This window comes from Thalassophryne amazonica, chromosome 23 (assembly GCF_902500255.1).
Source record: "Thalassophryne amazonica chromosome 23, fThaAma1.1, whole genome shotgun sequence".
Taxonomy (NCBI): Eukaryota; Metazoa; Chordata; class Actinopteri; order Batrachoidiformes; family Batrachoididae; genus Thalassophryne; species Thalassophryne amazonica.
In genome coordinates, this window is record NC_047125.1 from 26,069,393 (window position 1) to 26,083,191 (window position 13,799).

The following is a 13,799-nucleotide window of genomic DNA, read 5'->3' on the forward strand; positions in this document are numbered from 1 at the left end:
TTTTTCACCGGACTGAGTAAATACACTAAGTCTCTCTTTTTTTTTTTGTGGAAGTACACAAAGTTAGTGCACAGCATCACGGACTGCATCGTCGCAATTTTCGACTCTAATTTAAAGGTTGTGTTGGACTATGAAGCACCAGTGGTACACCAAAATGTAACTTCCTTTTTTTTAATTAATAAAATTTATAAGTTTATAAATTCAAATTAAAATACATTTAAAAATAATTACAAATTAAAATATAATTTAAAAGTTTACAAATTAATAAAATATTAATTCACAAGGATCTATTTTAGCTGTTATATAAAACAAATAATGAATGTTTTTTCTTTTTTCAATGGAATGAATATTTAATTTGGTGAAAGATTCATACCATTGAACTCATAAACATTAATTATTTGTATACTATATAGTCCCTGAGGCCCACTGGTGCTGGTGCTTTGCCCTGATTTCCCCCAAAGTGTGTGTGTGTGTGTGTGTGTGTGTGTGTGTGTGTGTGTGTGTGTGTGTGTGTGTGTGTGTGTGTGTGTGTGTGTGTGTGTGTGTGTGTGTGTGTGTGTGTGTGTGTGTGCACTTCTAACTTTTCATCGGCATGTGTGTGTGCTTAGCTTTCAAACTTCAAAGACGGATGGCTATCTAAAAAAACTTTTGGCATATATCTAATTTCTCCCTGTTTCGCTATCTTTTTTCCTCGCAGTCTCGGCGGCCCTTTGCAAGTGTCTCTGAAATATGTTTTGTGTCAAAATACGGTTTTTAAGTCTACTCGTTTAAAAGGAATCAATACCTCTGTCTCTCTCCTTAACTGCTTCAAAGAGTCAGTCTGCAGTAATACATGAAGGTTGGATGAACCGTCAGTGCCTTATTGAATTATTTTCTGTCTGGGGGTATAAATAAGTGCGTATAAATGAATGCGTATAGCCCTGTTGTGCCTCGAGGCTTACTGTCTCTCTGGAATTGCCTTCATCAATACCGCCGGTGCTTTTTTACTTGTAGAGTTCCTGTTTTATAGCCGAGCTGCTTCACAGTTTGCACGCCGGCGGTCCCCTGCGAGGCTTTGCCACGAGCATTCAATGGCGCAACGCTGACAGCGAGCCTTAATGGAAAAGAGAAAAAAAAAAGCGCGCCATCCGCTTTCTTCAATATGATCTATTTATCCCAACAGTGTTTGGTAGAGCCCCAGAAATCACTCCCCCAAATCAATACCCTCACCCCCAGTTCGCGGAAAGAGCTTCCCAAACCTTTGTATATCGAGAACTGAAGAGAAAACAAATCCAAATCAGTCGTTTTTTTCATTACAGCTATTTTTCTTATTAAGTTCTTACATTTCAAGTCAAACTACAAATCCAAGTCCTAATTATTAAGGAGCATCCTGACTTTGATTCATCTCGTTCTATGCCTCCAACTCCAGTCACCACGTTCACGATTGATTGGACAGATCGATGGTGCCAGAACTAATTGGAGAAACCCAATAAATATTTAGCGTAGCCTTGAGCTGAGCTTTTTTTTTTTTTTTGGGACAAGGAAGTGTGAAACACATGCATGCAGCAGAGCCTTTCCATCACTATTGTTATTCGAGGGAAAGCAGGAAAAGCAGATTGCTTGATTAAGCAGACGGCAGGCTGAAGGTCAGAGGAATCCATACTCGGTCAGGTTTTTTGTTTGCCAACAACTCCCAAAAGCAGCAGTAATTTACTTTTAACTCTCGCTTTTCAATAAAGGCAAACAGCTGGTGTTTATATTGAGTGAGATTTTGGTCGTTCTGGCCGTGTTTTCCCTCTCACATGTTGGCACGCAGGATTGAACGTGCAGGCAGCTGTGTTCATAGTGCTGGACTTTGACCTGTCCCTTTTTCTTGCCAGAATGATTGTAAAACGTACACCTTTAGCAGATGGAATCAGGGTTCCCTGTAGAATTTTACTATAGCCTGCAAAGCTTAATAAGTGGTCATTTTTTTTTTAAAAACAATAAAAAAAACTATTTTTCATAAAAGAATACACAAGTATTTTTCATATTAACAAATGGCGAAAGACTAGGATCACTAATACATTGGTGCAAGCAAATTCAAAGCGACCTGAAGCGACCTGCATAACTGAGGAGATGGTAGGATAGCAATTTAAACTTCATGCTGGTAAATGCAGTAGAATCAAACAACTCTCAAGAAGCCAAGAAATATAGTGATAGTGTAATGTTAGAAGATGGCAAGCCCAAAGACTGTCTTAAATATTGTAAGCTTGTTCAAAAAGATTGTAAGCAAATTCAAAATTCAAATATATTAATTTGTATAGCGCCAATTCACGATGGTGTCGCCTCTCGGCACTACACACAACTTAAAAAGCAAAACAAAATTAATTAAAAGATTAAAAAAACACAGTAAAAGAATAAAAACAAATAAGTAAAAAGAATAAAAGAAAACACGCAATAATATAAAATACTCGCGATAAAATGGGGAAAAAGATGTCTTCAATTTAGATTTTAAAATCTCCACAGAGTCCGACTGTTGTATGTACATGGGCAGATAGTTCAACAGAGCCGACAGGAAAAGGCTCTGTATCCTGCCAACTTTTCGTTCCCCCTAGGGACACACAACAGTCCTGCACCCTGCAAACATAAGGCCGAGCCAGTACGTAGGGATCAACCAGGTCGGCCAGGTAGGCAGGTGTCAGTCTGTGAACAATTTTATAGGCCAGTAACAACACCTTAGCAGTTGGTGAAATGTTTTACATATGGAGGTGGAGGTTCATACATGGCTTTGTTTTTTGTTTGTTTTGTTTTTTTAGTCTTCCATCTCATGTCCAAGTTTTTGTTTTTTTTTAATATATATATATATATATATATATTTTTGGTCAAAATCTGAACGGACACTGAGTGTTTCTCCAACCTGCTGCTGTGACATTCCACCAACGGTCCCTGAAAATATTACTGTATTGTTTCAAAAGCAAGATAACCCAGGTTATAAGAAGACTCCATTTTCCCATGAAATATTTTTGGTAAAAAAGACTTTCTGGAGACCCAGTCTTTATTTAGTTTTTTTTTTTTTTTTAAGAAAATCCATTCATTTTAAAACAATGCAAATTAAATATTTTATGGACAGCCCCATATTTATTTTTTTCTTCTTCTTCTTCTTCTTCAACGACATACTGATACTGCTGATTTTAGCATCACAACAAGCTTACAATCTTTAAGACAGTCTTTGGGCTTGCCATCTTCTAACATTACAGTATTACTCTATTTCTTGGCTTCTTGAGAGTTGTTTGATTCTACTGCATTTACCAGCATGAAATTTAAATTGCTATCTTACCATCTCCTCAGTTGGTCGTGAACTTGCTTGACTTTTGAGGCACTCTTTTCAGGACAACCACTGTGTTTCTCCCGAATGCAGCACTGTAAAAGAGTTATGCAGGTCGCTTCAGTCCTCAGAGGCACACTCATTTCATGAGTATGTGATGCTACCTATTGTTGTGAATAAAAATACTCAGCCCTGAATATATAATGACCCCTTTTTTTCAGAATGTATATACAAGAAAAAAATGTTGTGTGATACTTGGAACAATACAGTACTTTCTTTAATTTTGGCATAACTGGGCCATTGTTACAATTCGCATCAAGGTCACTCAAACAGATAACAAATGTCTTTACTGGCAGAAGATCACAAAAAATTTAAGTGAAGTTCAATTTTAAGCCATCCTCCCCAAAAGTGTTAATTAGTCTGAAATGCATTTTCTTTGTTCTCTCCAACCTTTAGTCTCATTAATTTGTGGCGAATGGCGCATTCGGTTGGATTTCACCTCAGCGGGAGTAGCGGGTCTTTACTGAGGGAAGCGGTGATACATGGATGCTCCCTGTCAGACAAGTCATTAGAGACTCAGCATCTCCTTTATCTCCTCATTTACGGAGGAGTGGCATAAGCTCTTGAACACATATGCACACGCTGTCACATGTGCACAAAGCAGCAGGTGGATGCCGTCTCAGATGGACAAATCAATGCCGGAGAAGTTGGTTAGACATCGCAGCGAGGGAGCAGTAGAAAGCAAATCCTGCTATTCTTAGTGCGTTTTTGTTGGAACTTTGTAAAACAGTTATCGTAGCGTAAAGGTTTAAAAGCTCAAAACAAGTGATGGCAGCTTGACAAGTATCAACATCTCCAAAACTGGAGTGTTGAAACCTCAGGGAGCAACTTTTCAGAGTTACTGAGCTTGATCCTTGGCAGTGAAGTTAATCCAATGCAGACCCCAAGATCCATTGGTAGTGTTTTTTTTTTTTATATCTGGATTCGGTAGCGTGAAGGTTTTGAAGGACTACTCCCGAATGGGGCACAAGTTCAACGTGGGTTACTTCTGCAACCAAGGCTGGTGCTTATTTAGAGCTGGGTGGACTGAGATGAAAAGGATGAAGTGTCGTGTTCCAAGGACACAAACAGGTCGCATGACTGGGAATTTAACCTTTGTCTACATACGTGTACCCCAACTCCATCTCACTGAGGTACCTGCTCTGGATTCTCAGAAATGTACAACCAAAATCAGATATTATTTGCCGCTTTTGTGGGGGTTATAGGGGCTCTTTTAACTTCCCTTTAGGCTCTTTAAATTGTACATCATGTCCTTTTCGGGCGACCTACCATCCGGCGCTGCTTCCATCCTACTCAACGTCATTGCAATGGCTCTTTGAGTGGGTGATTCTCTGCAAATACGACGGGAACAATCCCAAACACAGGCTTCCAACACCTCCCTCACATGTTGGCGATATATGGCCGAAGGAAATCTGAAGTAAAATCGGAAGTGCACCAGCATGGACTCCCAAAATTTCCCGTATATTTGTATTGTCAATTGCGTTGGTAGCATGGCCCAAGCAGAGGGTCACCCCTTTGAGTTTGGGCTGCTTGAGGTTTCTTCTTCAAATCATCAGAGGGAGTTTTTCCCCTTACCACTGTCGCCTGTGTTCTTGCTCTTGGGGTTGGCAAGGTTAGACCTTACTTGTGTGAAGCGCCTTGAGGCAACTTTGATTTGGCGCTATATACAAAATTAAATAAGTAAAATAAAAAATCATAATCATATAAGGTACTTAACTATGTTGGTACTGCATTGTGCCAGGGTGCAACAGATTCAAGAACGCTGTGCAAGGGGTTAACATCATTCCTTGACTTTTTCCTCAGACTTCATTAGGAGGAAAAATAGGGATCTCAAAAGGTGTTTCCAAACAACATTTGGGAGTTTAATCTGTAATCACTTATATTATTATTATTTTTAAATTAACTTTTATCTTACTCTTACATCAATGCTTTGGCTACGATCAACTTATTCTCGTTTTTTCCCACCCAACATGGATCCAGTCATCTATCACAACATGGCTCCTCTGTTTCTCTTCCTTTCTGTTTGTCGGCCATTTTAGAAATCCGTTCTCCTCTCCTTCCGCGGCTCTCTCTCTTTCTCTTTCTCTCTCTCGCCCAGCCTTTGCTGGGCTCCAGCGCCGCGATTCTAATAATAATAAGGGGGGAAAAAGAACACCAAAAGTTTCTCTCATCCACCCTTCACACGTTCCTGTCTGCCTGCTGCTGTACCCTGTCTGTTTTCATCCTCTCTGTTTTTTTTTCTTCCTCCTCCGCCAGCACACAACCTCTTTATAGCCCTTCTTGCCATGCTGTGATAATTAGTCAGCGCTAAAATAATACAGCCTCAAGAAAACAACAAGCTGAGCATAGGGCTTAGCGCCACTGGGAGGGAAGGTAGGGGGGAGTGACGGCGAGAGCAAGAAAGGCAGCATGAGGGAGGGTTGTGTCAGCCAATTTCATATGGCTAGCTGCGGATCGTTAGATAATGAAAGTGTCAGGTAGCTGAGTGGTGCAAGAGCATAAAGAAGAAAAGATGGTGCGGCCCCATTCTTCACTGGCCTGCTTTGTGTATGATGAGTCTGTCTTGAAGAGGAAAAACAGATTTTTACAAACTCAGATTTATTTTTAGATGTTTGGGGGTCATCATCTTCACTTGGGATGAAAACAAAATGAATCTGTGGCACAAACACCACCGAAGGCTAATTAGCTATTTAATGCAATGGTATAGGGTTAGCTAAACACACTCGCAGTAAACTGCTTGTTGTCGCCACTGAACGGGTGAAAATGTCAGAAATGTTGGCATGTTCACCTCACTAAATATGAAAAAAACTTTTTAAATTGACTAATTTCATAGTTAGCTGCTTACCTTAGCCTCCTATCTGCCTGTCAATAAGGAACTGGGTGTTACAGAATTAGCTAGCAAATGCTAACTGCATAATAAGTCATTTAATTGTTTTTTTTTTTTGTTTGGTTTTTTTTTTTTTTGTGAGGCAAACATACATTTACTTCCAAAGATATCCTGTCTTTGCTACTGGACATTTCTGATAGTTTACGCATGCTCAGTAGTGACAAGAAGCGGCTAACTGTCGGAAGATTGTTAGCGTGTGTGAATTCCCATTTAATCTGTCTTTATTACTGGGTGCATGCATTAGTATTTATATATACAGTATTATGTTTGTGTTCCTGTAGTATACACACACACACCAGCCCATTTTATTATGCTATGCTAATCATGACCAACATCTTGTTTGCTGGAGCCACACAGAGTTCTGACACAATCATTAGTCCAAGCGTGAAATCATGCCAACAAGGCGGGTTGAATTTTTTTTATTTTTTTCCCCTTCTAGCCTGGATCTCTGAATACTGTTGAAGCCAAATTCCTTTGACGGGGAGATCTGAAGAAATTGTGTTGCTGATGTTGAGAGGTTGCATAGACAACACAAAGTTTGCCAGTTTGCCCCAGTTTGAATGCAATTCAACGGAAGGCAAGTCAGTGTAGCGGCTGCACGATTATCATTTCAAAGTGGAATGACAGTGAAGCGCGAGCACCAACGCTAAAACATGACGCGCTTCCTTTACCTCGAAAGATTTGTCCCCACACCCCCCCCCCCCCCCCGCACTCGTTTTTTTGTAATTCTGCTGAATAGAATTCCTGTTGTCACATCAGTCAGAATCACACATCCTCGTGGTTTTTACATCAACAATCAAATCATACGGAGCTCCGTTAGCTTGTCTACCCAGAAGGCAGCTTTATTTAGCTGTAGCTATTTAGCGGTGAAATTTCAGTTTCTCCGAGACATCAAAGACATATGACAGAAAACAAGACATGGATGTTTATTTAAATTTGACAGCGGAGATACAGAGACGGTCTATTTCAGAATTGCTGTGTGGAGTCCCAGTCTTTGTGTCTCGGCTAACAGCATTTGGATTGAAAAGCTGAACATAATCGGTTAACACACTGAACCAAACGTCCAAACAGACGCTCTTGTCTTTAATGACAGAATATGTTTGAATACTGTTGTTAGTTTAGCTTTGTTTAGTTCAGTAGTTTCTTTGGAAAAGCTTGTGCATGTACTCTGTAAAATACAGTGAGAGAATGACTAGCTAGCTAGTTAGCTAGCTAGAGACAGATACGTAGGTTGGTAGAATGAGTGAATTTCCCTAGTTACCAAGTTTTAAAAAATCCATTTTGTTTTCCACTGCAAAAACTGATATCTAAGAAAGTAAAAGAGTTTAATTTTTGTCTAATTAGAAAAAAAAATCTGTATTTAACCAATAACAAGGAAAGGCAATGAATTTCAAATCATCCAAGCAAAGGAACAAGATTGTTTTCCTTATTTGAAGAAAGGCTAATCTTGAAATAAGAATTCTGTCTAGTTTTAAGGCACATTTTGATTATTCAGTGCCTAGCCACTTTGCTAGTTTTGAGAATTCTAACCAAGTAAGTTTTTCGTACCACATTTTTTAATACAAGACAATTTGGCTAGATTTCAGATTATTTGTCTTATTTTGAGAGGGATGGTTTTGCAGTGTCCTCGTAACATACCATATGCCTGGCTGTCTCTCATCTCTCTTATCATCACATGCATGATGGAAATTAGGAGCAGGTGTGGTTTAGGTTTCTCAGTTTTATTCTGTCTGTTCTAAATCTTGGGACTTGTCAACATCAAGGCCACTATTGTTTCTTCTTAGGCTTTTTTAAGGCCTAGAAATGTGTTGGTATGGTGTCACTGTTGCATTGGGAGTTTTCCTCAGTGCATTTTGTCTTAACTCCAAAATCCTGTCCTTTCCTTGTTTCTTTTTTTACAGCTGGGACAACTTACATCTTCGGGCGAGGCGGAGCCCTCATCACGTACACATGGCCACCCAATGACCGGCCGAGCACGCGGGCAGACCGGCTGGCAGTGGGCTTCAGCACGCAGCTGAAGGAAGCTGTTCTGGTCAGGGTAGAGAGCGCCAAGGGACTCGGAGACTACCTGGAGCTGCACATAGTAAGAACACCAATCGGGGTTACCGCGGGCATACACAAATCACCGATTGGGAAGCATCTGGATATGCACATGGGAGCTTAACACAGGGGGAGCAGGTCTAAAAAAAAAGTAGTTTGGGGGAGTGCAGAAAGACTCCAAGGGACTGGGAAAGGGAGGTCTAGTTTGGATCAAGGGAAGGTAGAAAGGAAATATATGAATTAATCAATGGAGGAAGGAGATGCAACCAAAGGAAAAGGATGCAGGGATAGAGGAAGGACGGCTTACACAAAGAGAATGGGATTCAAGTAGTTAGGTCTAGTTGGGACCCAATTTCTAAAAGGCTTGAAAGAAATCTACATTGAAATTTGATGATATTTGAAGATAATGAGAACAGGGCTTAACAGAAAGTTGAGCTTTGGAAATACACTTTCCACACAGTGTATTTCACATTAAAAGTTTATTTACTGTAGGTAAGTACAACATTGCGGGTGTCATGGTCAAGACAAACAGCTAAACAAATGTTCTGAGTTTTAGTACAAGTCATCTTAAAATGGTTAAGCGCCATGGCGGCTCAATTAGTTTCCTTGATTTGCACCAACCTTTGAATATTTCTGAGTTCTTGAAGACGCTGACCTGAAATTAACTAAATCATAGTGTTATAATCAGGCTATGGACCATTTCATAGTCTATTTAAATCAAATCAGGGGCCCCTTGTATCGATGTTATCATATCTATAACTTTAAAATGGATTTATCCATTTGTATTAGTTAATTGTTACACCTCTAGCAATAGGTCTTGTCTTAGTTTTGCAACTACAACTGCCATAACTCTACCCTAAAACCATCTTAAATCCTTTTGTGAATACTGCGGAGTCTCTGTTTGCTCCAGGCGCTAAGTTGAAGTTCTTTCTCCAAACTGACAATTGATATATTAAAAATAACCCCAAACTTTAAAGATCTCAACATATCGCGTGATTCTCCACGTAACAAAGCAAGCAAAATGTGCTTTGTACTTTTACAGAGTTTGTCCTTTTGAAGATGAGAGCCGCTGTGGCACTTCAGCAGTACGCCCGATGCATTCCCACCTCTAATCTGTTACTGCTACAGTGATGAGTATTTATCGCGGCATTAGAATTAGCCTTGACCTTTGGTTCTTGGTCGAGGCGGTTCTTCTCTCATTGTGATCGTACCTTCACTCTGACCCTCTCAGGTTATGGAGTACCGGATGAACAGCGACCCGGGGTCAACTATGTTCATGTCGCCTCTGTGCACGGGTGCGCTCAAACTAATTGGGGTCATATAGATGCCAGTGGTGCGCAATATGGCGCACATGCAGGCAAACACAGACCACGGGAAGAGTGGCGCCGTCGTTTCCGGGCAGTAACACCACGGATCCGCACCCAGTTGTGTACAGTACGCGTTGTCGGTCAACAACACGAGTGGATCAGGGGGGAGCAGGTGCAGCGTGCGCCGGTAATTACCAGAAAACCCCCATTAAAATGAATGAGCTTTGAATATAATATTAGCACAGGGTCGCAGAGAAATTAGAGCAAGGCGGCGCAAATGCATTCTAAATGCCTGATGTCCCACAATTACCATTTAAACTCTTCATTAGATGACCTTTAAGTCGAGCATATGAAGGCAATAAAACTGGCATGAGGATAATAACTGTTTGATAGAATCTTTAAAAGAGATTCTGGGGCTGATTACTCACATATTGGAGCCAAAATGTCACTTAAGCTTTATTTGTGGAGACCTCAACATTATTTTCTGAGATTCTGCGTTCTTCTAGAAAAAAAAAAGCCAACTGATGCTCTTGTGTCAACAAAGTCCGAATTCTCGTACTATGATATAAATAATGAATGTTTGAGTTCAATGGTATGAATATTTCTTTCGGTGAAAGACGGAATGTTCCATTCAATGAGGTGGCTTGCATGAATGAAAAACATGAGTCCTCAGTCCAGCGAAAAATTGCGACAAAAACTGGTAGAGCTTTTAATCCGACAGCACTTGTACTTCAGGTAGCGATGTCCCAGTGAATACTGCAAATGTCTCCAGACAGCTTACGGTTTGTTTGGGGGTTTTTTTGTGTTACAAGAATGAACACTGTTAATAACACAAATCTCGCCATGTTTGTTTTTAAGCTAAGCGTCGTCACCGCTAGTGTGTGTGCACACTGTGGTGGTGCCATGCAATGGTACAAAACATATGGAAGCAAAACTGCACGTGATCCATATCACGTGACATACGAACCACCAATCAAATGACAAGGATTTATTCAGGCCTTACATAATACTCACTATGTATCACTATTTCTGTTCAACTCCCTTTTTTGCATTGTTCGGAACAGCTAACCTGAGAGTTAGCATTGATAGCCACCAATCTTCTAGCTGAAAAGTTAACTGCGAAAACACTAAACCAATAAACCGAGAAAACATTTATCTGAAGCTACCGCTAACCACTAACTTTCATGACACAAATTTAACTTTAGCTTAGTTTTGGGGCCTTGAAAACCTTGAAAAATTGACCGAAAGAGCTGAAATGTTATGGTGTTGGAATGTCAACATGGAGGTTCCAAAGGATTTTGAAGTGTTTTTGATTAAACTTTACTCTTTTTAAAAGATATTTGCTAACTTAAAGTTAGCATAGCTAAATTTAGTGGGAACTCCTGGTTTTCAAATTTAGCTGAAAAGCTAATCCATGCACAAAAGAAGCTTGCGTCACATATTAGCTGTTAGCATATTAGCCGTGAATAAATTTGTATCCACATTGTATACTAATGTTTAGCAATGCACAAAAACAACTATTACTCTTTGTATGTTCTAATGATACATGAAAAAGGGGCAATTGAAACTTTAAAACAATTCTTTTATCATGAATTCAGCATCGAGATTGTTTGTTGCTAGAAGTTTATCTCAGCCTGTCGCCCACAATCCGTCATTACTCATTCTTTTGTTTGCTTTTCTCTCAAGTGCATATTCTTTATCTAGCTTCTGTGTCTTTCATTTACTCCCCCATTCCTTCACATCTCGCTCGCTCATTCTCTTTTTTGGCTCTCAAACACGCACCCGCGTGCACACACACACAAACCCGCTGGAGTTTCAAACACGCCAACCCTGCTCCTTTGCTCCCATTGCAATTACATTTCATTTGCTGCCGTTCCTCCCGAGTCACTCCCTTAAATGGCTCCGTTCAGCCCAAGCTAGGTGTTTGGGTTCTGTTAAATACGCCCGTCTCTTAGAAAGGGAAGGCGTACAGGCAAATTAGACCTGAGAAACGAGGGCGCTGCGGCACCACATCATCCACCTGATGGGGGCATCACACACCTAATCAAACCAAGCGATAGCCGCGCAATTTCAAAGTAATGGCATCTTTCAAGTCTAATTTGTTCACTGTCACAGCAGTTCTGTTTTTCTTATGGAGCTATTCCACGGAGCACCGTTTCATTCCAAACAGCAAATCGCGCCATGTTTTGAAGCATCATTTCTTGATTCATCATTAGTCTATCTTGAACAAACATAGTATACGTTGTAGTTACGGCCGTCGTCTGCACCCGTTTTGAAATCTGGGTGAAATTTTCAACCTGTTTAAAAGTTTAATCCCGATTTGCCAAATTACCATCATTACACGGCCATTTCTTGGTGTCCGTAGTCTTAACAGTTTCAGTCATGTTCAAACAACTTGCCAGGTCTGCACTTCATAATCCAACCTGACGGGAGGCAAGATGGAGTTACCCATTTCATCCCGTTCGTAGGGGATCGTTCGTAGTGTTGGCGTTCATGTTCTATGAATAGCCTGATCCAATAAGCCTAATAGCTGGCTGCAACTATCATTTATTTTCATTATTTGTTGATTAATCATAAAGAAAAAAGCATCTAATGAATCTAATTAGATTGACAGTGTGGTTATATAAGCAGTTATTTGAACATTCCAACAACATATTATGCAGATTTGCTCCCAAAAGTAGCACACCAAAGGGTATTTGATGTGTTTTGGGCTGGCACCCAAATCCTTTTTCAGAGCTTTGATTTTTATACCACCTAATAATGAGCGGAAAGGAATTAGACATGCCCCAAATGCATTTGTGCTGGGTGAATCATCAAGAGCCATTTATATAAGCCCCAAATGTCAAATAAATTTGAATGGTGAATTCCAATATGTATATTTGTGTACTATGTAGTTGACAAACAGTATGTCACCTTACATAGGGTGACCAAATACTCAGGAGGCATTTAGTAGTCATCCAGTGGTACCCGGATAATATATTACCTCCATAGTGTGTAAATGGACAACACTGCACCATCCCCTAGTGGTAACATAACGGCAGCAGTGCATAAATATATGTCAGGTCTACCATTGAAAAATTGCAAAATACAAGTGCAAATTTTCACAGTGTACTTGGGTACACGCATATGTTTCATCTATCAATGTGCTGGTCAAAAAACAGGTAAATTGGTGGTGGCGTAGTGCGTCACTACCTTCTAGTGCGTACTAGTAATGGTTTGATAGTGTGTACTAAAAAATGTTGAAGTACATACTAAGTATTCAAATGCAGAGTAAATATCAACTAATTTAGCTTCCTGCTAGTGTAGTGAACCAGACCTAGCGAATATAAAAAGTGAGATTACAGCTTTTGCAATGATCTTGAGGGAGCTCAGATGGACAAGCAACTAGGCACGCTCCCTAGATGTGATACAGCTGTAGTCCTTCTCTCTCCCAAACCACCCGTCTCTTTCTTGACTCTTCGTTACCACGCTACCTTTTTCGAGGGACATCACTCAGTACATCTTCGTGGCATGCTTTGCCATCAGGTTCCAGGGAAAGGCATTGCATTCTCCAGATTTGGGGATAAGGGAATTGTATTGTCACAAAACCTCACATTGTGTCTTTCCAAATTATTTACTGTCTGAAAGTGCTGCCGACTCCCTTGTTGGTATTTTGGTGTTTTAGTTGGAAAAGCTTTGAAAGTTTGAAAATACCACTTTAGTATAAAACTAGGCTGAGCGGCCAAACAGGCCACGGACTATCAGGTAAAAGAACACAAAAGGACTCGGACTCAACCTTGACTTGAAGAAATTCCATTAACGAAACAGTAGTTTTTACTTCTTTTGATTCCTCAATTTATTCTACCTGCCAACCAACCAATCAACCAACCAACCTACCTACCTACCACATTATACATGGTACATGCCTAGGAATACCTACCTGACCTTAATTTAATCTACATCCCTTTCTCCAAAATGTTGCCAAACCAAACAAACATGTAAACAATCATAAGTATAAATAATGCCAGATTACATGAAATTCTGAAATACCCCAAATCAAATTAAAAAGTGCTGTGAACTTTGAAGTATGGGGCATAATTTCAGCAGCTTACATCACGAACGGAAAGTTACCGTCAGCCAACAACAGCACAGAAACCTGGCATTGCACTTGGGTGATAATATATTGTGGGGGGGGGGGAATGGTCAGCTCAACATTATATCAGGAACATCCAATATGGGT

The 13,799-nt window shown here is 40.1% G+C and overlaps 1 protein-coding gene and 1 long non-coding RNA gene across 4 annotated transcripts in view; one reads left to right on the forward strand and one right to left on the reverse strand.

Annotated features, from left to right (window-relative positions):
* LOC117505355 (neurexin-1-beta-like) overlaps positions 1 to 13,799 on the forward strand; it is a 513,547-nt gene that overhangs the window by 312,152 nt on the left and 187,596 nt on the right. For all 3 annotated transcript variants that reach the window (XM_034164999.1, XM_034164998.1, XM_034164997.1), the window contains exon 2: positions 8,135 to 8,316. In XM_034164999.1, the coding sequence (XP_034020890.1) occupies positions 8,135 to 8,316 (182 nt within the window). The remainder of the gene's footprint in view (positions 1 to 8,134; positions 8,317 to 13,799) is intronic.
* Positions 1 to 13,799, reverse strand: part of LOC117505359 — a 308,495-nt gene that overhangs the window by 242,754 nt on the left and 51,942 nt on the right. The window lies entirely within an intron of this gene.